The following is a 27,087-nucleotide window of genomic DNA, read 5'->3' as shown; positions in this document are numbered from 1 at the left end:
TGCGACTCTTTGTTAAGTCTTTTAGTCATTGCAGTCGCTGTAGTAGCTGACATGTATAGTGTTGAGTCATCTGCATATAGACACTCTGGCTTAACTTTTTATCCACAATATAGCAGGGGTTGTAAAGCCATAACACATACGTTTTGCCAGCAACAGACATTGATCATTCACATCAAAAGCTGCACTGAAGTCTAACAAAACAGCCCCCCCAATCTTTTTATCATCAATTTCTCTAAGCCAATCATCAGCCATTTGTGTAAGTGCTGTGCTTGTTGAATGTCCTTCTCTATATGTATGCTGAAAGTTTGTTATCAATTTGTTTACTGTACAAGCATTGTCTGGTCAAACACTATTTTTTCCAAAAGCTTACTAAGGGTTGGGAAAGGGGACTTAGCGGAATTACTTTTGCTTCCCTCCAAGCCTGGGGGCACACACTTTCTAGTAGGCTTAAATTGAAAATATAGCAAATAGGAGTGGCAATATCATTCGCTATTATCCTCAGTAATTTTCCATTCAAGTTGTCCGACCCCGGTGGCTTGTCATTGTTGATAGACAACAATCATATTTTCACCTCTTCCACACTAACATCACAGAATTCAAAATTACAATGCTTGTCTGTCATAATTTGGTCAGATCGACTTGGATATGTAGTGTCAGCATTTGTTGCTGGCATGTCATGCCTAAGTTTGCAAATCTTGCCAAATTAAAAAAATCGAATCAAATTTGAATTACTCACATTAATTAGTCAGAATTTGAATTAGTCACTGAAATTAAATGCTTACTTACCAACAATGCAATAAAAATAAATAAAAAATATGAATAAGAAATAAAAGTAACAATTAATTAAAAGGGAGTAGTAAAATAACAATAGCGAGGCTATTTACAGGGGGGTACCGACACAGAGTCAATGTGAGGGGGCACCGGTTAGTCGAGGTAATATGTACTTGTAGGTAGAGTTATTAAAGCAACCATGCATGAAATGATAAAGTAGCAGCGGTGTAAAAGAGAGGGGGCAATGCAAATGGTCAGGGAGTCTTCTAGCTTGGGGGTAGAGGCTGTTTAGAAGCCTCTTGCACTGGTCTCTGGACCCCTTGCACTGGTCTGGAGCAATGAAGTGGTGACACAGGTTACGGTACTAAACCACAGATTACCTCTAAATCCCGCAGCATCATTGCAAAACGTTTAGTGGAGCAACCACTGTAGATAGAGTATCTCATGATAAGCTGTAGACCACACTAACTCAGGCGAGCAAAACCTTGAGACTCCTTAGATATTGTGCACCAGCTGTTATTTACAAAAATCCATAGTCCACCGCCCCTTGTCTTATCAGACGCCGCTGTTCTATCCTGCCGGTACAGCCTATAACCAGCCAGCTGTAAGTTGATAATGTCGTCGTTCAGCTGCGACTGCGTGAAGAATAAAATATTACAGTTTTGAATGTCCCTTTGATAGTTTCATCTTCCCCATAGGTCATTGATTTTATTTTCCCAAAGATTGCACGTTTGCTAGCAGAATGGAAGGCAGTGGGGGTTTATTCGATCGTCTACGAATTCTCAGAAGGCAGCCTGCCCTCTAGCCCCTTTTTCTCTTCACGCAAATGACAGGGATCTGGGCCTGTTCCCGGGAAAGCAGTATGTCATTCACGCCGGGCTATTTAAAGGAAATAAAGGATTCTGCCAGTTCGTGGTGAGTAATCGCAGTTCTGGTGTCCAGAAGTTATTTTGAGTCATCAGAGACAGTAGCAGCAGCAATATTATGTACAAAATAAGTAAAACACAAAGAAAGAAACAAACAAAAAACACAATTGGATAGGAACACGTAAAACGTCAGCCTTCTTCTCCAGCGCCATCTTTTCAACATTAAAGTAGTTGGCAATATCAGTTGGTTTTGTGATGAATGAGCCATCTGATTAAAAGAATGATGGAGTTTGCCTTTTCCCCCCCAAAATGTCATTTAACCTCTACAGGATCGGTATCCCGACCTCGGGACAATTGAGCTAACGTAGGCTATTGCGATTAGCATGAGGTTGTAAGTAACAAGAACATTTCCCAGGACATGGACATATCTGATATCGGCAGAAAGCTTAAATTCTTGTTAATCTAACTGCACTGTCCTATTTATAGTAGCTATTACAGTGAAATAATACCATGCTATCATTTGAGAAGAGTGCACTGATATGAACTTGAAAATTTATTAATAAACCAAATAGGCAGTCTTGATACAACATTTGGAACATAAATAAATGGTTCATTGGATCAGTCTAAAACTTTGCACACACACTGCTGCCATCTAGTGTCCAAAACCTAAATTATGCCTGGGCTGAAAAATAGCAAAACAATGTGTTTTTTTTCTTTGTATTATCTTTTAACAGATCTAATGTGTTATATTCTTCTACATTCATTTCACATTTCCCCAAACTTAAAAGTGTTTCCTTTCAAATGGTATCAAGAATATGCATATTCTTGCTTCAGGTCCTGAGTTACAGGCAGTTAGATTTGGGTATATCATTTTAGGAGACAATAAAAAATAAAAAAGTGCAAATCCTTAGCAAATCATTCTTTATTTAATTTATCTTTGTTTCATAGTGTAGTTTCTTTTTATTCATTTTAGTCACATGACTTCTCAATCTGCAATTAGTTTGACAATCGGTTGTGCAGCCAGACTTATTTGCCATTCTTTTTGCCTCATCCCTCTCAACCATACTATTTTTCCATTCATCATCAATCCACAGGGATTTAACAGTTTTCACAGTCAATTTCTTAATGGGTGCATGCTTATTATTAACTTGAATAAGCAATTTCATATGTCAAGTGCATTGTCGGTTTTCTACTCATTACACACCACGGACCAACATCTTCTTTACATCCATAACATAGGAATCACTACCAAACTTCTTGTATGACCTCTTATACACAATATTAGGACCAGCCTTTGGAACTTTGGTTTTCCTAGATATGGCTACTATATTGTGATCAATACATCCGATGGATCTGGATACTGCTTTCAAGCAAATATCTGCAGCGTTAGTAAAGGTGTGATCAATACATGTTGATGATTTCATTCATGTGCTGTTTGTAACTACCCTGGTAGGTTGCAGGCACTGGTTACAGTGTAAAGCTTTTTCTTGAGTGGGAAGCTTGATGAAAACCAATATTTAAAATCACCCAGAAAATATACCTCTGTTGATATCACATACATTATCAAGCATTTCACACATTATCCAGATACTGATTGTTAGCACTTGGTGGTCTATAGCAGATTCACACTAGAATGGGCTTTGAGTAAGGCAGATGAACCTGTAGCCATATTACTTCAACAGTATTTAACATGAGATCCTCTCTAATCTTTACAGGAATGTGGTTCTGAACATAAACAGCAACACTTCCACCATTGGCATTTCTATATTTTCTGTAAATGTTATAACCTTGTACTGCTTCAACTGTATCAAAGGTTTTATCTAAGTGAGTTTCAGATATAGTCAGAATATGAATGTCATCCATTTCTAGCATTTCATGAACCTTGTTTTCTAAGCTACATATGTTTACGTGGGCTATTTTGAGCACTTTTCTTCTAGGATGCTTGCTTGCTTTATTGCTTTACTGGGAAGCTTAGCAGCAGTAGATGTGCTCATGTTCTTTGTGTTAGTGCAGGGTGCGCTTCACACAGTGGACTTCCTCCTAGGGCTCACCGGCTTAATGCTAACAGTATAAATCTGGTTCAAAGGCACATGATTACTGCATGCAATAGCTGTAAAATCAGTAGAGGCATTACGGCAGTTAAAGGGACATAAATTGGGTTACTTATATTGTGTCTACCGACGCCCCTGATATATTGCACATTTGCTGAAGCATTATGACAACTCTGCGTCACAATGGTAGGGATTAGCTGAGGTGGGCTTGGGTCGTTGATAAGTCATTGTCTCAATGGTGACAAAACGATTACTCACAGTGCATTGTCAAATTTGCCAGAGCTGTACAGATGCACATAGGAGGAGTATGCCAGGTCCTCGTGTGCTGTGGCCACATGGATATTCTTTCCCCCGAAAACCGACTGCCGGATATCTAGAGCCGTCTGCAATATTAACAGTTTCAATAATCACACATTTGATACACCTCCCATCTCTGCTGTCTATCTACAGTTGAAGTCGGAAGTTCACATACATCTTAGCCAAATACATTTAAACTCAGTTTTTCACAATTTCTGACATTTATTCCTCATAACAATACCCTGTTTTAGGTCAGTTAGGATCACCACTTTATTTTAAGAATGTGAAATGTTAGAATAATAGTAGAGAATGATTTATTTCAGCTTTTATTTCTTTCATCACATTCCCAGTGGGTCAGACGTTTACATACACTCAATTAGTATTTGGTAGCATTGCCTTTAAATTGTTTAACTTGGGTCAAACGTTTTGGGTAGCCTTCCACAAGCTTCCCACAATAAGTGAAATAATCTCTGTAAACAATTGTTGGAGAAATGACCTATGTTATTCACAAAGTAGATGTCCTAACCGACTTGCCAAAACGATATAGTTTATTAACAAGAAACTTGTAGAGTGGTTGAAAAACGAGTTTTAATTCCAACCCAAGTGTGTGTAAACTTCTGACTTCAACTGTACATCTCAGACCAACTCTCTCACCTGGTATATTGCAACTGATTGGCAGATGTTATCCACATTCAGCAAATAAAAACCATAATCAAGGAGAGTGTCTGAATACTTGGGATGCTTGTGTCCAAAATGCTCACTGCAAAACAACAAGGAAACAGACATTAGTGAAGGAGACAGACAAATACTAGCTTATACATTTTACAACACACAGTGTTGTGAAACTAACCTACCGTGCCAGGAAAACAGCATGCTTTATCAGATGCTCTGCCTTCCTGAACTCCCTCTTTACTACACAGGCCTGTAGGTTCAAACACATGAAACCAAGCTAAGTGCCAACTACAGTCTGTAGTAGCATAAATTACTAATACAGCATTACAGTGGCTCTTATGACCGTATGGGAACATCTCAAAAAGTATTTGTTTATCTAACACAGGAAAAGGGAGCACTCATACCTTGGAAGCCTGTCTTAGGACATCTACCACAACCTTAACAGGCAAACCCACTGTGATCTCTTTCATTGCCTCTATGCACCACCTGTAGGCCTGCACAAGACATGATATAGGTGATGATATCTACAGGAAAAACCAGAACACCAAAACTATCTAACCACCACTTGATATAAAGTATCTCTTTAATGCAAAATACCTCATCATAAAGGCTCTTAGCAAAGAGCAGAGCACACAGCTCTCCATAGAGTGCAGCTTTGTTGGCCTGATGACCATGTTTGGCCAGTTTGTCCATGTAAAGCTGGGCCAACTTGACAGTCTCTTCACCAAGATGGTACTTGCAGTTGCCATTCCGGACATGAAGCAACCTAAGAGAAAGTGTTGAGTCTAGCAAGCTTTTGTGGGCAAATATAAACTAGGAGTTACCAGCCATAGAACTAGAATCAGAACAGAATATACTAACTCTCTGGGACCAACTTACCTGACACAGCACTCCACAGCACGGTACCAGTGCAGAACCTCATCATGCAGTGTGCACAGCTGCAGACACGCCAGAAACACATTCTCTGCATCACCATACCAGCCTGCGTCAGACAGAAAGCCACCTACAGGACAGGGTCAACATTAGTACAAACAGACACAAAAGTTGAAGAAAAGTGAGGAAAGTTGATGGGTACAGGGGCCTACCTAAAACAAAGCCAAAGTGAATGGCCTTCACTTTCACATGGGCATCAGACTCTGCAATGTAGGAGCAGCGACGGCTGAAGGAGTTGGCCAGGACGGAGGCGACTTTCACCCCATGATCCATCAGGGCCTGGAAGCAGTGGTGCAGGAGGTGTCTGCAGGCACACACACAAAGACAGGGCATAAAGACGTGATACAAACATACAGTTGAAGTCGGAAGTTTACATACACCTTAACCAAATGCACTTAAACTCAGTTTTTCACAGATCCTGACATTGAATCTCGACACCACTACGCAGACGACACCATTCTGTATACATCTGGCCCTTCTTTGGACACTGTGTAAACAAACTTCCAAACGAGCTTCAACGCCATTCAACACTTCTTCTGTGGCCTCCAACTGCTCTTAATTGCTAATAAAACTAAATGCATGCTCTTCAACCGATCGCTGCCCTCACCTACCTGCCCGCCCGCCCGCCCGCCCAGCAAATCAAATTCTATTTGTCACATACACATAACCATGATGTTAATGCAAGTGTAGCGAAATGCTTGTGCTTCTAGTTCCGACAATGCAGTAATAACCAACGAGTAATCTAACCTAACAATTTCACAACAACTATCTTATACACAAGTGTAAAGAGATGAAGAATATGTACATATAAATATATGACTGAGTGATGGTACAGAACAGCCTAGGCAAGATGCAGTAGATGGTATAGAGTACAGTATATACATATGAGATGAGTAATGTAGGGTATGTAAACATTATATTAAGTGGCATTGTTTAAAGTGGCTAGTGATACATTTTTACATTACTTTTTACATTATTAAAGTGCCTGGAGTTGAGTCAGTCTGTTGGCAGCAGCCACTCAATGTTAGTGGTGGCTGTTTAACAGTCTGATGGCCTTGAGATAGAAGCTGTTTTTCAGTCTCTCGGTCCCTGCTTTGATGCACCTGTACTGACCTCACCTTCTGGATGATAGCGGGATGAACAGGCAGTGGCTCGGGTGGTTGTTGTCCTTGATGATCTTTATGGCCTTCCTGTGACATCGGGTGGTGTAGGTATCCTGGAAGGCAGGTAGTTTGCCCCCGGTGACGCGTTGTGCAGACCTCACTACCCTCTGGAGAGCTTTACTGTTGTGGGCAGAGCAGTTGCCGTACCAGGCGGTGATACAGCCCGACAGGATGCTCTCGATTGTGCATCTGTAAAAGTTTGTGAGTGCTTTTGGTGACAGGACAAATTTCTTTAGCCTCCTGAGGTTGAAGAGGCGCTGCTGCGCCTTCTTCAACATGCTGTCTGTGTGGGTGGACCAATTCAGTTTGTCCGGGATGTGTACGCCGAGGAAATTAAAACTTACTACCCTCTCCACTACTGTCCCGTCAATGTGGATAGGGGGGTGCTCCCTCTGCTGTTTCCTGAAGTCTACGATCATCTCCTTTGTTTTGTTGGCGTTGAGTGTGAGGTTATTTTCCTGACACCACACTCCGAGGGCCCTCACCTCCCCCTGTAGGCCATCTCGTCGTTGTTGGTAATCAAGACTACCACTGTAGTGTCGTCTGCAAACTTGATGATTGAGTTGGATGCGTGCATGGTCACGCAGTCGTGGGTGAACAGGGAGTACAGGAGAGGGCTCAAAACGCACCCTTGTGGGGCCCAAGTGTTGAGGATCAGCGGGGTGGAGATGTTGTTACTTACCCTCACTACCTGGGGGCAGTCCGTCAGGAAGTCCAGTACCCAGTTGCACAGGGCAGGGTCGAGACCCAGGGTCTCAAGCTTGATGACGAGTTTGGAGGGTACTATGGTGTTAAATGCTGAGCTGTAGTTGATGAACAGCATTCTCGTATAGGTATTCCTCTTATCTAGATGGGTTAGGGCAGTGTGCAGTGTGGTTGCGATTGTGTCGTCTGTGGACCTATTGGGGCAGTAAGCAAATTGGAGTGGGTCTAGGGTGTCAGGTAGGGTGGAGGTGATATGGTCCTTGACTAGTCTCTTAATGCAATTCATGATGACAGAAGTGAGTGCTACGGGGCAGTAGTCGTTTAGCTCAGTTACCTTAGCTTTCTTGGGAACAGGAACAATGGTGGCCCACTTGAAGCATGCCTTGTTAAAATCCCCAGCTACAATGAATGCAGCCTCAGGATATGTGGTTTCCAGTTTACATAGAGTCAAATAAAGTTTGTTCAGGGCCGTAGATGTGTCTGCTTGGGGGGGAATATAAGCGGCTGCGATTATAATTGAAGAGAATTCTCTTGGTAGATAATGCGGTCGACATTTGATTGTGAGGAATTCTAAGATCACATCACTACTCTGGACTAGAGGTCGACCGATTATGATACCGATTATCGGAGGACTAAAAAAAGCAGATGCCGATTAATCTGCCAATTTTTATATATATATATATATATTTGTAATAAGGACAATTACAACAATACTGAATGGACAATAAACACTTGTTTTAACTTAATATAATACATCAATAAAATAAATTTAGTCTCAAATAATGAAACATGTTCAATTTGGTTTAAATAATGCAAAAACAAAGTGTTGGAGAAGAAAGTAAAACCGCAATTACGTGCCATGTAAAAAAGCTAACGCTTAAGTTCCTTGCTCAGAACATATGAAAGCTGGTGGCTCCTCCTATATATATATATATAAAATGAGTCTTCAATATTCCCAGGTATGAAGTTTTAGGTTGTGGTTATTATAGGACTATTTCTCTCTATACCATTTGTATTTCATATACTTTGACTATTGGAGGTACTTTAGTATTGCCAGCCTAATCTCTAGAGTTGATAGGCTTGAAGTCATAAACAGCGCAATGCTTGAAGCAACGGGCCAGGCGGCCCAAACTGCTGCATATACCCTGACTCTGTTGCACAGAACACAAGAGAAGTGACACAATTTCCTTAGTTAACTTCTTTGGGGTAGGGGGCAGTATTTTCACATCCGGATGAAAAGCGTGCCCAGAGTAAACTGCCTGCTGCTCAGGCCAAGATTTGGATAGAAAACACTCTGAAGTTTCTAAAACTGTTTGAATGATGTCTGTGAGTATAACAGAACTCATATGGCTGGCAAAAACCCAAGAAAAAAAAATAGAAAAAAATCCAACCAGGAAGTGGGAAATCTGAGGTTTGTAAGTTTTCAAGTCTTAGCCTATCCAATACACAGTGTCTGTGGGGTCATATTGTACTTCCTAATGTTTCCGCTAGACCTCAACAGTCTTTAGAATCTTGTTTCAGGCTTCTACTGTGAAGTGGGAGAGAATGAGAGCTGATTTAGTCATGGGTCTGCCAGAAGGCCATGTGCTCAGTCAGGCGCGCGCCCGTGAGAGTTAGCTCCGTTCCCTGTACTCAGATTATTCCAGTGTGCTTTTTCCGTAAAGCTTTTTTGAAATCTGACACAGTGGTTGCATTAAGGAGAAGTACATCTTTAATTCCATGCATAAATTGTATTTTCATCCACATTATTGATGAGTATTTCTGTAAATTGACGTAGCGCTCTGCACTTTCACCAGATGTTTTGGAGGCAAAACATAACACGCCAATGTAAACAGAGATTTTTGGATATAAATATGAACTTTATCGAACAAAACATACATGTATTGTGTAACATGAAGTCCTATGAGTGCCATCTGATGAAGATCAGAGGTCAGTGATTAACTTTCTCTCTATTTCTGCTTTTTGTGACTCCTCTCTTTGGCTGGAAAAATGGCTGTGTTTTTTTGTGACTAGGTACTGACCTAACATAATCACATGGTATGCTTTTGTCGTAAAGCCTTTTTGAAATCGGACACTGTGGTGGGATTAACAACAAGTTTATCTTTAAAATGGTGTATAATACATGTGAGGAATGAGGAATTTAATTATGAGATTTCTGTTGTTTGAATTTGGCACCCTGCACTTTCACTGGATGTTGGTTAGCGTTAGCGTCCCAAGTACCCTAGAGAGGTTAAAAGAAATTCATGTCAGCAGGCAATATTAACTAAATATGCAGCTTTAAAAATATATACTTGTGTATTGATTTTAAGAAAGGCGTTGATGTTTATGGTTAGGTACACATTGGTGCAACGATAGTGCTTTTTTCGCAAATGCGCTTCTTAAATCACCCGTTTGGAGAAGTAGGCTGTAATACAATGATAAATTAACAGGCACAGCATCGATTATATGCAACGCAGGACAAGCTAGATAAACTAGTAATATCATCAATCATGTGTAGTAAACAAGTCATTATGTTAAGATTGATTGTTTTGTATAAGATACGTTTAATGCTAGCTAGCACCTTACCTTGGCTCCTTGCTGCACTCGCATAACAGGTAGTCAGCCTGTCTCGCAGTCTCCTCGTGGAGTGCAATGTAATTGGCCATGATCAGTGTCCAAAAATGATGATTACCGATTGTTATGAAAACTTCAAATCGGCCATTCCAATTAATCGGTCGACCTCTACTCTGGACGGTTCTGACTTAGAATATGTGGACAACCACAAATACCTAGGTGTCTGGATAGACTGTAAACTCCCCTTCCAGACTCACATTAAGCATATCCAATCCAAAGTTAAATCTAGAATCGGCTTCCAATTTTGCAACAAAGCCTCCTTCACTCATGCTGCCAAACATACCCTCGTAAAACGGACTGTCCTACCAATCCTTGACTTTGGCTATGTCATTTACAAATTAGCCTCCAACATTATACTCAGCCAATTGGATGCAGTCTATAACAGTGCCATCCGTTTTGTCACAAAGCCCCATATACTACCCACCATTGTGACCTGTATGCTCTCGTTGGCTGGACCTCGCTACATATTCGTTGCCAAACCCACTGGCTCCAGGTCATCGATAAGTCTTTGCTAGGTATAGCTCCGCCTTATCTCAGCTCACTGATCGCCATAGCAACACCCACCCATGGCACGCGCTCCAGCAGGTATATTTCACTGGTCATCCCCAAAGCCAACAACTATTTTGGCCACCTTTCCTCCCAGTTCTCTGCTGCCAATGAATGGAATGAATTACAAAGATCACTGAAGTAGGATACTTATATAACCCTCACTAACTTTAAGCGTCAGCTGTCAGAGCAGCTTACCGAATCACTGCAGCTGTACACAGCCCATCTGTAAATAGCCCATCCAACCAACTACCTAAATCACCATATTTGTTTTGGTTTTTCTGCTCTTTTGCACACCAATATATCTACTTGCACATCCTCATCTGCAAATATAATCACTCCAATGTAAATTGCTCAATTGTAATTACTTCGCCACTATTGGCCTATTTATTGCCATATCTCCATACTTAATTTGCACACTGTATACAGATTTCTCTATTGTGTTATTGACTGTACATTTGTTTATCCCATGTGTAACTCTGTGTTGTTGATTTTGTCACACTGCTTTGCTTTATCTTGGCCAGGTCACAGTGGTAAATGAGAACTTGTTCTCAACTGGCCTACTTGCTTAAAACATTTTTTAAATTAAATAATAATCCAAGTAAAAATTCCCTCTCTTTTTTTATTTAACCTTTATTTAACCAGGTAGGCAAGTTGAGAACAAGTTCTCATTTACAATTGCGACCTGGCCAAGATAAAGCAAAGCAGTTTGACACATACAACGACACAGAGTTACACATGGAGTAAAACAAACATACAGTCAATAATACAGTATAAACAAGTCTATATAGAATGTGAGCAAATGAGGTGAGAAGGGAGGTAAAGGCAAAAAATGCCATGGTGGCAAAGTAAATACAATATAGCAAGTAAAACACTGGAATGGTAGTTTTGCAATGGAAGAATGTGCAAAGTAGAAATAAGAATAATGGGGTGCAAAGGAGCAAAATAAATAAATAAATGAAATACAGTTGGGAAAGAGGTAGTTGTTTGGGCTAAATTATAGGTGGGCTATGTACAGGTGCAGTAATCTGTGAGCTGCTCTGACAGTTGGTGCTTAAAGCTAGTGAGGGAGATAAGTGTTTCCAGTTTCAGTGATTTTTGTAGTTCGTTCCAGTCATTGGTAGCAGAGAAATGGAAGGAGAGGCAGCCAAAGAAAGAATTGGTTTTGGGGGTGACTAGAGAGATATACCTGCTGGAGCGTGTGCTGCAGGTGGGAGATGCTATGGTGACCAGCGAGCTGAGATAATGGGGGACTTTACCTAGCAGGGTCTTTTTGTAGATGACATGGAGCCAGTGGGTTTGGCGAAATAGGAAGCCAATTCTAGATTTAACTTTGGATTGGATGATATGGGTCTGGAAGGGCCAGCCAACGATTTGTAGTTGTCGTTCTAAGTCAGGTCGTCAATGGTGGGTAGGTATATGGGGCATTTGTTTTACTTGTGACAAAACGGATTGCATTGAAGCTGCCTGATAGACTGCATCCAATTTGTTGAGTTGGGTATTGGCAGGCTATTTTGTAAATGACACCCCCATAGAGACTGCCAAAGTCGAGGATTGACAGTTAGGATGGTCAGTTATACAATGGAAATGTATGTTTTTATTTCAGCATGAGTGAAGGATGCTTTGTTGCGAAATAGTTGAAGCCAATTCTGAGAGTTCCGCATTAACTTTCATGAGATATGCATTTAGTTTTACTTGTATTTAAGAGCAATTGGAGGCCACGGAGAGTATGGCATTGGTAGGATTTTGACAGTTAGGTCAGTTAGGATCACCACTTTATTTTAAGAATGTGAAATGTCAGAATTAGTAGAGAAACTGATTTATTTCAACTTTTATTTATTTTATCACATTCCCAGTGGGTCAGTTTACATACACTAATTAGGGTGCATTGCCGTTTGCTTAACTTGGAGATGTTTGACTTTGTATTCCTTAAGGTTTTGCTGGAAGGAGATCATTGCCCATTTGCACAGTCTGAGATGAGATGTTGCTTTAATGTATCCACGTAACTTTCCCTCCTCATGACGCCATCTATGTTGTGTAGTGCACCAGTTCCTCCTGCAGCAAAGCACCCCCACAACAAGATTCTGCCACCAACGTGCTTCACGGTTGGCATGGTGTTTTTTGCCTTGCAAGCCTCCCCCTTTTCCTCCAAACATAACGATGGTCATTATGGCCAAACAGTTCCATTTTTGTTTCATCAGACAAGAGGACATTTCTCCAAAAAGTACGATCTTTGTCCCCATGTGCAGTTGCGAACTGTAGTCTGGCTTTATTATGGTGGTTTTTGAGCAGTGGCTTCTTCCTTGCTGAGCTGCCAGGTTGTGTCGACATAGGACTCGTTTTACTGTGGAAACAGATACTTTTGTATGTTTCCTCCAGCATCTTCACAAGGTCCTTTGATGTTGTTCTGGGATTGATTTGCAATTCTCGCACCAAAGTAAGTGCATCTCTAGGAGACACAACTCGTCTCCTTCCTGAGCAGTATGATGGCTGCGTGATTCCATGGTGTTTATACTTGCGTACTATTGTTTGTACAGGCAAACACTGTACCTTCAGGCATTTGGAAATTGCTCCCAAGGATGAATCAGACTTGTGGAGGTCTACAATTTATTTTCTGAGATCTTGGCTGATTTCTTTTGATTTTCCCATGATGTCAAGCAAAGAGGCACTGAGTTTGAAGGTAGGCCTTGAAATAAATCCACAGGTACACCTACAATTAACTCAAATTATGTGTTTAAAGGCACAGTCAACTTAGTGTATGTAAACTTCTGACCCACTGGAATTGTGATACAGTGAATTAAAAGTTAAATAATCTGTCTGTAAACAATTGTTGGAGAAATGACTTGTGTCATGCACAAAGTACATGTCTAACCAACTTGCCAAAACTATAGTTTGTTAACAAGAAATTTGTGGAGTGGTAGAAAAACTAGTTTTAATGACTCCAACCTAAGTGTATGTTAACGTCCGACTTCAACTGTACATGAGAACAGCAGCATAAAGGCTCATCTGTCAATGTGTGACAAGGGCATTTAACATTGGCTTAAGGCTCTTGTCAGATCCCTTTCATTTCACGTAATTGTTTGATCAGATTCCTATTGCGTGGTGAGGAGGAGCTCCTCGGCTCCATGTCCAGAAGTAATTTATCCATTCATTGTAGTCATTGTGCTCTGTAGAGTCTCTATTTTTGCGTGTCAAATAACCTGACATTCCCGGATTACTCGTTATATTAATAAAGTCTGATATAAATCAGCAGTTTAGAAAAAATAAGGGTACAAGGCTGTGTACATATGTGGCTGTGTTGACAAAATCATATCACTACATATCCCATTGAGCTAAGCGGGGAGAGGATACCCGTTGTCACAGTTCCAAGACCAGTTAGAAACATCCAGCTAACCCTACGCCAATGGATTTCAAAACTGAACTTGGATTCGCGTCAACAAAACAATAAATCATTTTTACATTTATTTCAAGAATATTTCTTAGTTACATGCTTGTATAACTAGTGTCATGACTGTCCTGATCAGGTCAGGTTACAGGAGACCACAACCCTACAGATGATCTCTCAACAGAGAGATCTAGGGGTCTGAAGATGTGGGGGTTTTATGAACCCTCACGCCCATGGTAAATATTAGGCCACAGACAACATTCCTGTGTCCTCTTCTGTCAGCCACAATGGTGGTCATGACGATAGATGGAATATGAAAATGTACGTCATTTTTGTTTTGTTATTAAAGGTTAATAGATGACGGAATTACAAAAACATTGTAACTGTAAGAGTTTTCCTTGGATATGCGTGGTGTTTATATATTGTACGTTGTGTGGAAAATCTCCAAATCAAAGAGAATGTTTTGGTAAAGATGAAATGTGAAGTTAGTTGTAGAGGTCGACCGATTAATCGGAACGGTCGATTAATTAGGGCCGATTTCAAGTTTTCATAACAATCGGAAGATCAGTATTTTTGGGCACCGATTTCTGATTATTTAACAAAATAAATTACATTTTTACCTTTTATTTAACTAGGCAAGTCAGTTAAGAACACATTCTTATTTTCAATGACTGCTTAGATACTGTGGGTTAACTGCCTTGTTCAGGGGCAGAACGACAGATTTTCACCTTGTCAGCTCAGGGGTTACAATCTTGCAACCGCACATTTAACTAGTCCAACGCTCTAACCATTGCACTCCACGAGTAGCCTGCCTGTTACGCAAATGCAGTAGAAGCCAAGGTAAATTGCTAGCTAGCATTAAACTTATCTTATAAAAAACAATCAATCATAATCACTAGTTATAACTACTAATCCAGGTAAGCAGGCAATATTAATAACCAGGTGAAATTGTGTAATTTCTTTTGTGTTCATTGCACGCAGTCAGGGTATATGCAACAGTTTGGGCTGCCTGGCTCATTGCGAACTAATTTGCCAGAATTTTACGTACTTATGACATACATTGAAGGTTGTGCAATTTAACAAGAATATTTAGACTTAGGGATACCACCCGTTAGATAAAATACCGAACGGTTCCGTACTTCACTGAAATAATAAACGTTTTGTTTTCAAAATTATAGTTTCTGGATTCGATAATATTAATGACCAAAGGCTCGTATTTCTGTGTGTTATGTTATAATTAAGTCTGATTTGATAGAGCAGTCTGACTGGGCAGCAGCAGGCCCGTAATCATTCATTCAAACAGCACTTTCTCCAACACTATGTTTTTGCATTATTTAAACCAAATTGAACATGTTTGATTATTTATTTGAGGCTAAATTTATTTTATTTATGTTTTATATTCAGTCAAAATAAGTGTTAATTCAGTATTGTTGTAATTGTCATTATTACAACAACAAAAAGTAAAAACTAAAAATCAGCCGATTAATCGGTATCGGCTTTTTGGGGCCTCAATTAATCGGTATCGGCGTTGAAAAATCATAATCGGTCGACCTCTAGTTAGTTGTCTAAAAATGGATTTGAGTCAAATCTAGACCTTGCCTCTTCACTTGGTACGCCCAGAGAATTGCCCTAAAGGTGGTTACGCCCACTTCTGACCCGAGGGTATAAGACATCTGAGTGAAGAATTAACATAACAGACTAAGTGACCCGAGCTGCAGCCAAGGTCTAAAAAGTCACCGAACCCAACTCAAGGTTGAAGACAAATAAATATTTTTCTACCCATGCTACTAATGAGTAGCTGTGTCTAAGCAGGTGAATTCAAGCCAGACCACCTAACCTCCACTACCCATCGAATCGTGGTATCTACACTGTTTCATTCCTACGCTGTGAGCCCTGAGCTACAGAGCTGTCTGACCAAAAGGACACTGACATTGTGAGGACGACCAGAGAGTTGCGCCTGAGAAGTGCTTCATTGAGAAGCCTAAACGACCCACGTGGAGCTTCCCATCTGATACCTCCCACACGTAATTACATCATTATATTCTGCCGCATAAGGGCGGCAATTTGGGGCAAGGCTATGGTTAAAATAAGCATAGCTGACAAATGCACCCAAATGTATATTTCTCTTGTGTACTTTCTCTTTTTCTCTCCCTTTTAAATCCCCATTTTGGGTGACACGCGCCATAGTGTGTTGGCCCGTTATACTAAGTTCTTAATCAATAGCCTAGACTGTGTGTTGTGTATGTGTATCTTTTATCATCATTTTAGCTTTCTAGTAAATAAATACTCAACTAAGATTGGTGTGGTATGAACTCATTGGTGAGACCCGGGTCCGTGCAGATTCCCGGATTATGCGACGTTCAGAATGAGACTGTAGAGGAAACTGATTAATTAGCGACTGTGGTAAAAATCGATATTCTTAGTTAATTTGTGAAATAGAAACTCAATAAAACTTTTTTCCATGGTGCCCCAGGTTAATGAGTTAATTGCTTGATTCAGTTAATCACGCAATTAGAGATCTTTAATCATTTGATAAGCAACAGTCGTCACATTAACTAATACAACGTCGCAACACTAGCAAAGGAGTTTTGAAGTTGAGGGTGCAGTATTCATGAATTTTGGCAATAAGGACAAAAACTAGACATATTCAAGAATATATGCCCTGATATCGGGAGTTGACTTTAAAAGTTTGATTAAACAGTGAATATACAATCCCAAAATCAGCTCCAACTGTCAATAGTAAAACAAAGCTTAAAAGGATGTTCGAGTGAACCCTGAATACAGAAAATGGTGAAGTCACTTCCGGACACGGTAGACTCCTCCTCCTCACCACTCTATAGGTCATTATCAATAAAATGTCACAATAAGGTGCAGAGATTTTGATTTGCCTTCAAGGGGGCAAAGAGATCCCCAGCTCTGCTGAAACCATTGACAACTACCTGCAGTTTTCAAGGGATCGCTAAATAAAAATATTAACTATTTTGTTATAATATCATCAACTGTTGATGAGCATAATCGGAACGACAAATGTCTCATTAAACCATGCAACACAATTACGCACATTTAGATCTATCAGAGTTATACAGCAATTAACTCCATGCTTTTCAGTAAACATAATTTGATAATGTAATTTCAGATATGTGTGGGTAGCCTCACAATATCGTTCAATATTGGCCACCATTAATTGGATATTTGAGTGAATTTAATTTATTTGGGTAAGATATACAGAAACATTTACAATGTGGACCCAAATGATAGCACTTAAAAGTAAGAATCAAAGATCTTGTTTCCAAAGTGGTCCTCGATGGTAAAAACAGTAACACATTACTATTAAAAGGAAATCCAAAATAACAAACAATGAATACAATAATGTATATTAACATCCTAAAGTGGCAATTTTCATTAACTTTAAAAAACAAAAACATATTCATTACACATTTTCTAACCTTAAAAAACAATCATACCCATCTTTCAAATAAATAAACCTGACCAGCAGTAAGGGCACAAGAAGACAGTGGAGTGGTTTCTCTTAGTTGGGCAACCTTTGCCTGCTTTTTAAAGCTATTCTACTTTTTCATTGCTTGATCTCCAAGGGGAGGCTATTCCATAGACAAATGTCTGCATCGAAAAAAAGTGCTCCTCGCAGTACTGTTAACTCTTGTGATTTTACAAGACATAACACTAGCTCTGGTATTGTAACTGTGCTGGTTATAGACCATATCAATGTGTTTTTTCATATCACTTGGAGCAAGATCATTTAAGATGTCAAACATATGATTGAGTTTTAGTCGGTCCACTCTGGACTCCAAAGGCAACAAGCAAGACTACCTATTGAAGTTAAGATTATCCCCTTTTCAACATTGTTTTCAAGAGTGTTTAATCCCGATTGCTGCTGACAGGCATGACTGATGGACCACGTCAGTTTGCAAATTGGCTAGCTAGCGAATAACAGATCATGTCAACATGGTCAGTTAAAAAGCAAGCAGAAGTCCGACTGACAACATTACCAGGACTTGCCGATGTCAGGATCTTTCCAAAAGCCTAATCTCTGATGAAGCAACCTAAATGATAAATGGCATAAATTTGTTTAGCTAGATACATGCCAAATGGATAAGTTACCCTCACATATCTGAAATTACATGATCAATTGATGTTTACTGATCACGAAAAGCATGCTGTTACTTGCTGTATAACTCTAATAGAGCTAAATGTGGAATAACATTAAATTCATAGATCTGTCTATGCTATTCAAGAGTTGATTCTATTGAAACCAAATAGACCTAGTCAATTTGTAAGTCGCTCTGGATAAGAGCGTCTGCTAAATGACTTAAATGTAAATGTTAAAACATTTCTTTAAAAAATCCTTAAACATCACGCAGTTGTCAATGGTTTTAGCAGAGCCAGGGGTCTCCATGCCCCCCAGCAGCCAAATGGAATGCTCTGCACCACATTGGGACATTTGATTGATAATGACCTATACAGAACCAAACAAGTACCTTTTATCAGATGCCCGTAGAACTTTGGCAAACACCTCCAGTTCACAAAACTCTCCCCCCAGTTGGCAGAGCCGACCCTGCTGGTACAGCTGGGGAAACACGAAAACAGGTTATGAAAGCAAAAAAAGGACAGGCGTGTCAGAGAATGATTATCAACATGTAGAATTTGAGTGTGAGCTCCCACTAACTACTGTTCAAAACACAATGTTTTCACAGATCACAACATAAGATGTTTAGAGACACTCCCAATTGAAATCATGAACACATGTGCTACTATTTAGGACTTCAGCAAGAAATGCACTTTTAAGACATGTTAATAAACAATTTGTCGTCAGATGACTATTAGTCTTTGGTTTATGGTTAAGCTTGCTAAATAACATGATAGCAAATAATCAGTTGATTTGCTTTGCAAAACGTTTGATAGCCAAGGTCAGCTAAAACGAGTCACTTCTCGCGAACATTACGTTATATAGTTAGCAAACTAGACTATGAACGTACCTTGTAATACACATCAAATTGAATATTCTCAGGGATGCAACGAATATCCCTTCGCGATCGACTGTAATTGTCCACCACTGCTGATATAGCAGTGTTGTACAGAGTCTCTGGGATCCATTCGAGCTCCAATGCCGCCATGTTGTTTTCCTTTTCTACAGCAAGCGACACCCCCTCTCGATATACCGTAGCTAGCTAACCACCTTGCCAAGTTTGAACTCCTTTTTCTTGTACCTTCTCATGTAGCAAAACAGTTTTGAGTCTGTCATCGGGTTAAGCACCAGCATTAACTAATCATCGGCCATGTTCCTAAGAGGATACGCACTGAGCCAGTCCCATCAGACAGAAACAGATGTTTCACCGGATGTATACATTTGAAGCATCCGGTTAGTGTAAACACTCATACAGCTAAATAAATACTAAGTACTTCCAGGTCAAATGTTTTTTGGACTCTTCAAAATAATTCCGTTCTGCATACATTGTAAATTAATAATTAGGGTAAAAATATATTTCGACCAAGAATATGTTTTTCGCAACGCGGATCCTGTGTTCTGCCTTACAAACAGGACAACGGAATGGATCGCATGCAGCGACCCCCAAAAAAAACGACTCCGAAAAAGAGGGAAACGCAGCGGTCTTCTGGTCAGACTCCGGAGACGGGCACACCGTGCACCACTCCCTAGCATTCTTCTTGCCAATGTCCAGTCTCTAGACAACAAGGTTGATGAAATCCGAGCAAGGGTAGCATTCCAGAGGGACATCAGAGACTGTAACGTTCTGTGCTTCACGGAAACATGGCTCACTGGAGAGACGCTATCCGAAGCGGTGCTGCCAACGGGTTTCTCCACGCATCGCGCGGACAGAAACAAACAACTTTCTGGTAAGAATAGGGGTGGGGGCGTATGCCTTGTGGCTAACGAAACATGGTGTGATGAAAGAAACATACAGGAACTCAAATCCTTATGTTCACCTGATTTAGAATTCCTCACAATCAAATGTAGACCGCATTATCTACCAAGAGAATTCTCTTCGATTATAATCACAGCCATATATATCCCCCCCCCAAGCAGACACATCGATGGCTCTGAACAAACTTTATTTAACTCTTTGCAAACTGGAAACAATTTATCCGGAGGCTGCATTCATTGTAGCTGGGGATTTTAACAAGGCTAATCTGAAAACAAGACTCCCTAAATTTTATCAGCATATCGATTGTGCAACCAGGGGTGGAAAAACCTTGGATCATTGTTACTCTAACTTCCGCGACGCATATAAGGCCCTGCCCCGCCCCCCTTTCGGAAAAGCTGACCACGACTCCATTTTGCTGATCCCTGCCTACAGACAGAAACTAAAACTAGAGGCTCCCACGCTGAGGTCTGTCCAACACTGGTCCGACCAAGCTGACTCCACACTCCAAGACTGCTTCCATCACGTGGACTAGGATATGTTTCGTATTGCGTCAGATAACAACATTGACGAATACGCTGATTAGAACGTGCGTTGAAGATGTCGTTCCCATAGCAACGATTAAAACATTCCCTAACCAGAAACCGCGGATTGATGGCAGCATTCGCGTGAAACTGAAAGCGCGAACCACTGCTTTTAATCAGGGCAAGGTGTCTGGTAACATGACGAATACAAACAGTGCAGCTATTCCCTCCGCAAGGCTATCAAACAAGCTAAGCGTCAGTACAGAGACAAAGTAGAATCTCAATTCAACGGCTCAGACACAAGAGGCATGTGGCAGGGTCTACAGTCAATCACAGACTACAGGAAGAAATCCAGCCCAGTCACGGGCCAGGATGTCTTGCTCCCAGGCAGACTAAATAACTTTTTTGCCCGCTTTGAGGACAATACAGTGCCACTGACACGGCCTGCAACGAAAACATGCGTTCTCTCCTTCTCTGCAGACGAGGTGAGTAAGACATTTAAACGTGTTAACCCTCGCAAGGCTGCAGGCCCAGACGGCATCCCCAGCCGCGCCCTCAGAGAATGCGCAGACCAGCTGGCCGGTGTGTTTACGGACATATTCAATCAATCCCTATACCAGTCTGCTGTTCCCACATGCTTCAAGAGGGCCACCATTGTTCCTGTTCCCAAGAAAGCTAAGGTAACTGAGCTAAACGACTACCGCCCCGTAGCACTCACTTCCGTCATCATGAAGTGCTTTGAGACACTAGTCAAGGACCATATCACCCCCACCCTACCTGACACCCTAGACCCACTCCAATTTGCTTACCGCCCAAATAGGTCCACAGACGATGCAATCTCAACCACACTGCACACTGCCCTAACCCATCTGGACAAGAGGAATACCTATGTGAGAATGCTGTTCATCGACTACAGCTCGGCATTCAACACCATAGTACCCTCCAAGCTCGTCATCAAGCTCGAGACCCTGGGTCTCGACCCCGCCCTGTGCAACTGGGTACATCTCCTCCCCTCTGGTCCTCAACACTGGGGCCCCACAAGGGTGCGTTCTGAGCCCTCTCCTGTACTCCCTGTTCACCCACGACTGCGTGGCCACGCACGCCTCCAACTCAATCATCAAGTTTGCGGACGACACAACAGTGGTAGGCTTGATTACCAACAACGACGAGACGGCCTACAGGGAGGAGGTGAGGGCCCTCGGGGTGTGGTGTCAGGAAAATAACCTCACACTCAACGTCAACAAAACTAAGGAGATGATTGTGGACTTCAGGAAACGGCAGAGGGAACATCCCCCTATCCACATCGATGGAACAGTAGTGGAGAGGGTAGCATGTTTTAAGTTCCTCGGCATACACATCACAGACAAACTGAATTGGTCCACTCACACAGACAGCATCGTGAAGAAGGCGCAGCAGCGCCTCTTAAACCTCAGGAGGCTGAAGAAATTCGGCTTGTCACCAAAAGCACTCACAAACTTCTACAGATGCACAATCGAGAGCATCCTGGCGGGCTGTATCACCGCCTGGTACGGCAACTGCTCCGCCCTCAACCGTAAGGCTCTCCAGAGGGTAGTGAGGTCTGCACAACGCATCACCGGGGCAAACTACCTGCCCTCCAGGACACCTACACCACCCGATGTTACAGGAAGGCCATAAAGATCATCAAGGACATCAACCACCCGAGCCACTGCCTGTTCACCCCGCTATCATCCAGAAGGCGAGGTCAGTACAGGTGCATCAAAGCTGGGACCGAGAAACTGAAAAACAGCTTCTATCTCAAGGCCATCAGACTGTTAAACAGCCACCACTAACATTGAGTGGCCGCTGCCAACACACTGACACTGACTCAACTCCAGCCACTTTAATAATGGGAATTGATGGGAATGATGTAAATATATCACTAGCCACTTTAAACAATGCTACCTTATATACTGTTACTTACCCTACATTATTCATCTCATATGCATACGTATATACTGTACTCTATATCATCGACTGCATCCTTATGTAATACATGTATCACTAGCCACTTTAACTATGCCACTTTGTTTACATACTCATCTTATATGTATATACTGTACTCGATACCATCTACTGTATCTTGCCCATGCTGCTCTGTACCATCACTCATTCATATATCCTTATGTACATATTCTTTATCCCCTTACACTGTGTATAAGACAGTAGTTTAGGAATTGTTAGTTAGATTACTTGTTGGTTATTACTGCATTGTCGGAACTAGAAGCACAAGCATTTCGCTACACTCGCATTAACATCTGCTAACCATGTGTATGTGACAAATAAAATTTGATTTGATTTGATTTACTAGTTATAATACAAATAACATTCCAAGTATTTGTGATTTATAAAAACAGTATATATACATATATATCTATACACACTAACTTTCAAAGGTTTGTCCATGTTTTAAAAAAAAAAATGAAAAGTTGTACATTAAAATAACATCAAATTGATCATAAATACAGCGTAGACATTGTTAATGTTGTAAATGACTATTGTAGCTGAAAACGGCCTCTGTACATAGGCGTACAGAGGCCCATTATCAGCAACCATCACTCCTGTGTTCCAGTGGCACGTTGTGTTAGCTAATCCAAGTTTATAATTTTAAAAGTCTAATTGATCATTAGAAAACCCTTTTGCAATTATGTTAGATGAAAACTGTTGTTCTGATTAAAGAAGCAATAAAACTGTCCTTCTTTAGACTAGTTGAGTATCTGGAGCATCAGCATTTGTGGATTCGATTACAGACTCAAAATGCCCAGAAACAAAGACCTTTCTTCTCAAACTCGTCAATCTATTCTTGTTCTGAGAAATTAAGGCTATTCCATACGATAAATTGACAAGAATCTGAAGAGCTGGTACAATGCTGCGTCCTACTTACTCCCTACGAAGAACAGCGCAAACTGGCCCTAACCAGAATAGAAAGAGGAGTGAGCAAGAGGACAAGTACATTAGAGTGTCTAGTTTGAGAAACAGACACCTCACAAGTCCTCAACGGGCAGCTTCAATAAATAGTACCCGCAAAACAACGTCAACAGTAAAGAGGCGACTCCGGGATGCTGGCCTTCTAGGTAGAGTTGCAAAGAAAAAGCCATATCTCAGACTGGCCAATAAAAATAAAATATTAAGATGGGAAAAAGAACACAGACACTGGACAGAGGAACTCTAAACCAAGAGAGAAACGACAACGAACAGTTCTGTCAGGTGCAGAAAACACTAAACAGAAAATAACTACCCACAAAACACAGGTGGGAAAATGCTAGCTAAGTATGGTTCCCAATCAAAGACAACGATAGACAGCTGTCCCTGATTGAGAACCATACCCGGCCAAAACAAAGAAATACCAAAACATAGGAAAATGAACATAGAATGCCCCCCCAAATCACACCCTGACCAAACCAAAATAGAGACATAAAAAGCTCTCTTAGGTCAGGGCGTGACAGTACCCCCCCTCGTTGCGGGCCCCGGACTGACCACCCTCGTTGCGGGCCCAGTACTGGGCACCCTCGTTGCGGGCCCTGGACTGGGGACCCTCATTGCGGGCCCAAAACATAGAAAAATAAACATAGAATGCCCACCAAATCACACCCTGGCCAAACCAAAATAGAGACATAAAAAGCTCTCTAAGGTCAGGGCGTGACAACCTCACTCTGACCATTTTACTCGCCCTAGCAGAGCTGGTTCGGCTGTTTTCATGTTATCCAGAGCGTTGGTGACTGTAACTACGCTGCTGGCAACAATTTACTATTTTTTGCCAACGTTTACTGACACCGGCCATATTCAACTGGTGTTGAGCGTTCGAAAATTCATCAGTTATTCTGTGCTTTTGCACAGGTACACTCAGACGAAAGTGCTCTGAAATTGGAGTAGATAGTCAGAGCAAATTTATAAATGCACCTAAATGTCCATTGAGAATGCACATTGACTATACCACTAAGCTAAACTAAGAATGACAGCAATAATCAGGTCAATAAACATTTTTTAGTTAGTTAGATAACATATAGTCAATATACTGGGAAGTTCGATGTATTAGTAGCCAACAAACGTTAGGTAGCTAGCTAACATACCGGTACATACTGCTGTAATGATATACGATGCGGTTTGTAAGGATAGCGTATCTAACAAATTGTCAGCCAAATTGTCAGCCAAATAAGGTAACTTATTTGAAAAGTCATTACTTTATTACATTGCTCAACATTTTCTTAACATTTGTCATAATTAGTTAAAGCAATGAATTTATATATGCTCTCATTGGACTTCAGCTGCATATTTTATGCCATTTTCTTCAAATCGGAAAACGTTGTGAAACCACACCCATTTTCGGGAAGTATTGCATTATGGGCCCTAAAAGCACAGAAATAGCGTCCACTGCTGGTATACTTCATATTTTGGCGAATGTTGTACTACAGGAGGTGTGATGGTGTGGGGGTGCTTTGTTGGTGACACTGTCAGTGATTTATTTAGAATTCAAGGCACATTTAACCAACATCGCTACCACAGCATTCTGCAGCTATATGCTATCTCATCTGGTTCCCACTTAGTGAGACTATCATTTGTTTTTCAATAGGACAATTACCCAAAACACACTTTCAGGCTATGTAAGGGCTATTTACCAAGAAGGAGAGTGTTGGTGCTGCATCAGATGATCTGGCCTCCACAATCACCCAACCTCAACCCAATTGAGATGACGTGGGATGAGTTGGACCGTAGAGTGAAGAAAAAGCAGCCAACAAGTGTGGGAACTCCTTCAAGACTGTTGGAAAAGCCTTCCTCGTGAAGCTGGTTGAGAGAATACCAAGAGTGTGCAAAGCTGTCGTGACGTGACTTTCATTAATCTGATGATTGCTATTTAGTCAATCCACTAACTATGTTTAATTGTTACACAATTAAATTAATCATGTAACAGTTAACTCATTTGGATTTTGGGGTACCACGGAAGAAGTTGTTTATAGAGTTACCATCTCCCAAATTAAACTCTAAAGATATAGTTATATATTGATAATAGTCACTTATTAATCATTACCTTATATCAGTCTCATTCTAAACGTCGCAGACATCTTGAATCTGCAAGAACCCCAGCATTTTCTGATTATTCAGTATTACACAAATTGATTTAATTATTGATTTACTAACTAAATATTAACACAGCATACACATACACACTTACATGAGACAAAAGTCCCTAGTGGACTGACAAGATATGACAGCTTGTTACACAGAGATGGAAAAAGGGTTGGGGAAAATAGAGAGATAGATAAAAAGGGACATTTATCATACATTTGGAAAATATGCTCACAGTAACCATATACCTTACACACGAGCCGCCGCCCATTTGGGTAAGACACATAATGTATTCACACGTAGATGTCTTTGTTCGTTGTCTCTCTGTTGAAACCAATCGATCCATTTATGGGGAATGGCTCGATGGGTGTAAGGCTCTGGTTGTTCACCAGAGGTCACAATGTCTTTCTTCTTAGTTGTCCGGTCTCCAAAGGTGATGAGCTTCTTGCCTCTTTTCTCAGGTAGATAGTCAAAGTTCTAGATCCATTCACATCTGCAGACTGTCAAATGTTCTGGTCTAGTGAGTTTATCTTCTTCAACTCGTGTTGAGTTTCAGAGTTTCTAACCATTTCAATGTGTAGCTACAGCTGCACGCTTTCTGGTCTGGGAGTTTCAACCATTTGTAACGTTTAGCTCACGCTCCACGTCTGCTGGTCTGCTAGGTGAGGTCTTAGTGAGTCCTTTTAAACACTCTGGTCGAAAAGGGTGGTTCCATCACACTGACATGCTCTTCTGACCTCATTCGGGGCGTGGCTTAGTTAATGTGCAAAGAATGTGAACACTATGATCTCGTTAGAAAACTAAAATCACATTCCTATTTTACCAACAATTATTTAATCGTTCCTCATATTGTATTATTAACATCATATTGGATGGAAACTTAACAGCTGAAGGGGGTTTCCTTCCTAAGTTACAGTATTTGGTTCATACAGTTTTTAATAACATCACAAAATAAAAAGCAATATGACATGATTATTCTTTAGTCCCCACTGACAATTCTTAACATTCCAATCTTAGAAATATTGTTCCAAAGTTCACTCTTTGGACGTTAGAGTTTTTGGGTGGCAAAATGTCTCTGTAACAAAGACATTCCAATCTTGATACTAAAAAGCAAGAGAGGTTTCTCTGCTGCATAAGGCTCACGATTGACGCGAGGTGTCATAAACCGTCACAGCCCCCCTTCTTCCATGGGTGAGAGGGATCTGGTCATGTAAGCCAATTGTCAAGCTGATCTGAGGTCTTAGATCCTTAGCCAAGAGAGTCATGACATCTGTCATCAAGGCAAAGGGTGGCTACTTTGAAGAATCTAAAATATATTTGGATTTGTTTAACACTTTTTTGGTTACTACAAGATTCCATATGTATATATTTCAAGCCTAAATGGTCAACAATGTTTTTTGAGTGTGTCCTCCTATAATGTATTGCACCGTACACAATTTTCTGTACTTTGTGTCAGAGTAAAAGGGGGGGGGGGGTCCATTCTACTCAGGAGCACTTATAGTTTCCAAATCCACAGAATTTACACCCAGAGGAGCATTGCTGCTCATTCTGCGGCCCTTAGAGAGTGGCCTATCAGCTGAAA

General features: G+C 40.9%; 1 protein-coding gene across 2 annotated transcripts in view; it reads right to left on the bottom strand.

Moving 5' to 3' along the window:
* The window catches only part of LOC118391364 (amyloid protein-binding protein 2-like), a 29,433-nt gene extending 10,092 nt beyond the window's left edge, over positions 1 to 19,341 (bottom strand). The window contains exons 1-9 of one of the 2 annotated variants that reach the window (XM_035782700.2): positions 18,997 to 19,341; positions 18,499 to 18,587; positions 5,743 to 5,894; positions 5,537 to 5,660; positions 5,255 to 5,423; positions 5,062 to 5,151; positions 4,840 to 4,907; positions 4,640 to 4,745; positions 3,947 to 4,071 (exon numbers count right to left, since the gene is read on the bottom strand). In XM_035782700.2, coding sequence (XP_035638593.1) covers positions 3,947 to 4,071; positions 4,640 to 4,745; positions 4,840 to 4,907; positions 5,062 to 5,151; positions 5,255 to 5,423; positions 5,537 to 5,660; positions 5,743 to 5,894; positions 18,499 to 18,587; positions 18,997 to 19,134 — 1,061 coding nt within the window. In that variant the 5' untranslated portion in view covers positions 19,135 to 19,341. Of the gene's footprint in view, positions 1 to 3,946; positions 4,072 to 4,639; positions 4,746 to 4,839; positions 4,908 to 5,061; positions 5,152 to 5,254; positions 5,424 to 5,536; positions 5,661 to 5,742; positions 5,895 to 6,708; positions 7,230 to 18,498; positions 18,588 to 18,996 lie in introns of those variants that run through there. The other variant, XM_052507022.1, reaches the window with a different exon arrangement.
* Positions 19,342 to 27,087: the final 7,746 nt, after the last annotated feature.

The sequence above is a fragment of the Oncorhynchus keta genome, unplaced genomic scaffold (genome assembly GCF_023373465.1).
Source record: "Oncorhynchus keta strain PuntledgeMale-10-30-2019 unplaced genomic scaffold, Oket_V2 Un_contig_28413_pilon_pilon, whole genome shotgun sequence".
Lineage (NCBI taxonomy): Eukaryota > Metazoa > Chordata > Actinopteri > Salmoniformes > Salmonidae > Oncorhynchus > Oncorhynchus keta.
Note: the sequence above shows the minus strand (reverse complement) of the source record. Positions and strands in the feature narration are given on the sequence as shown.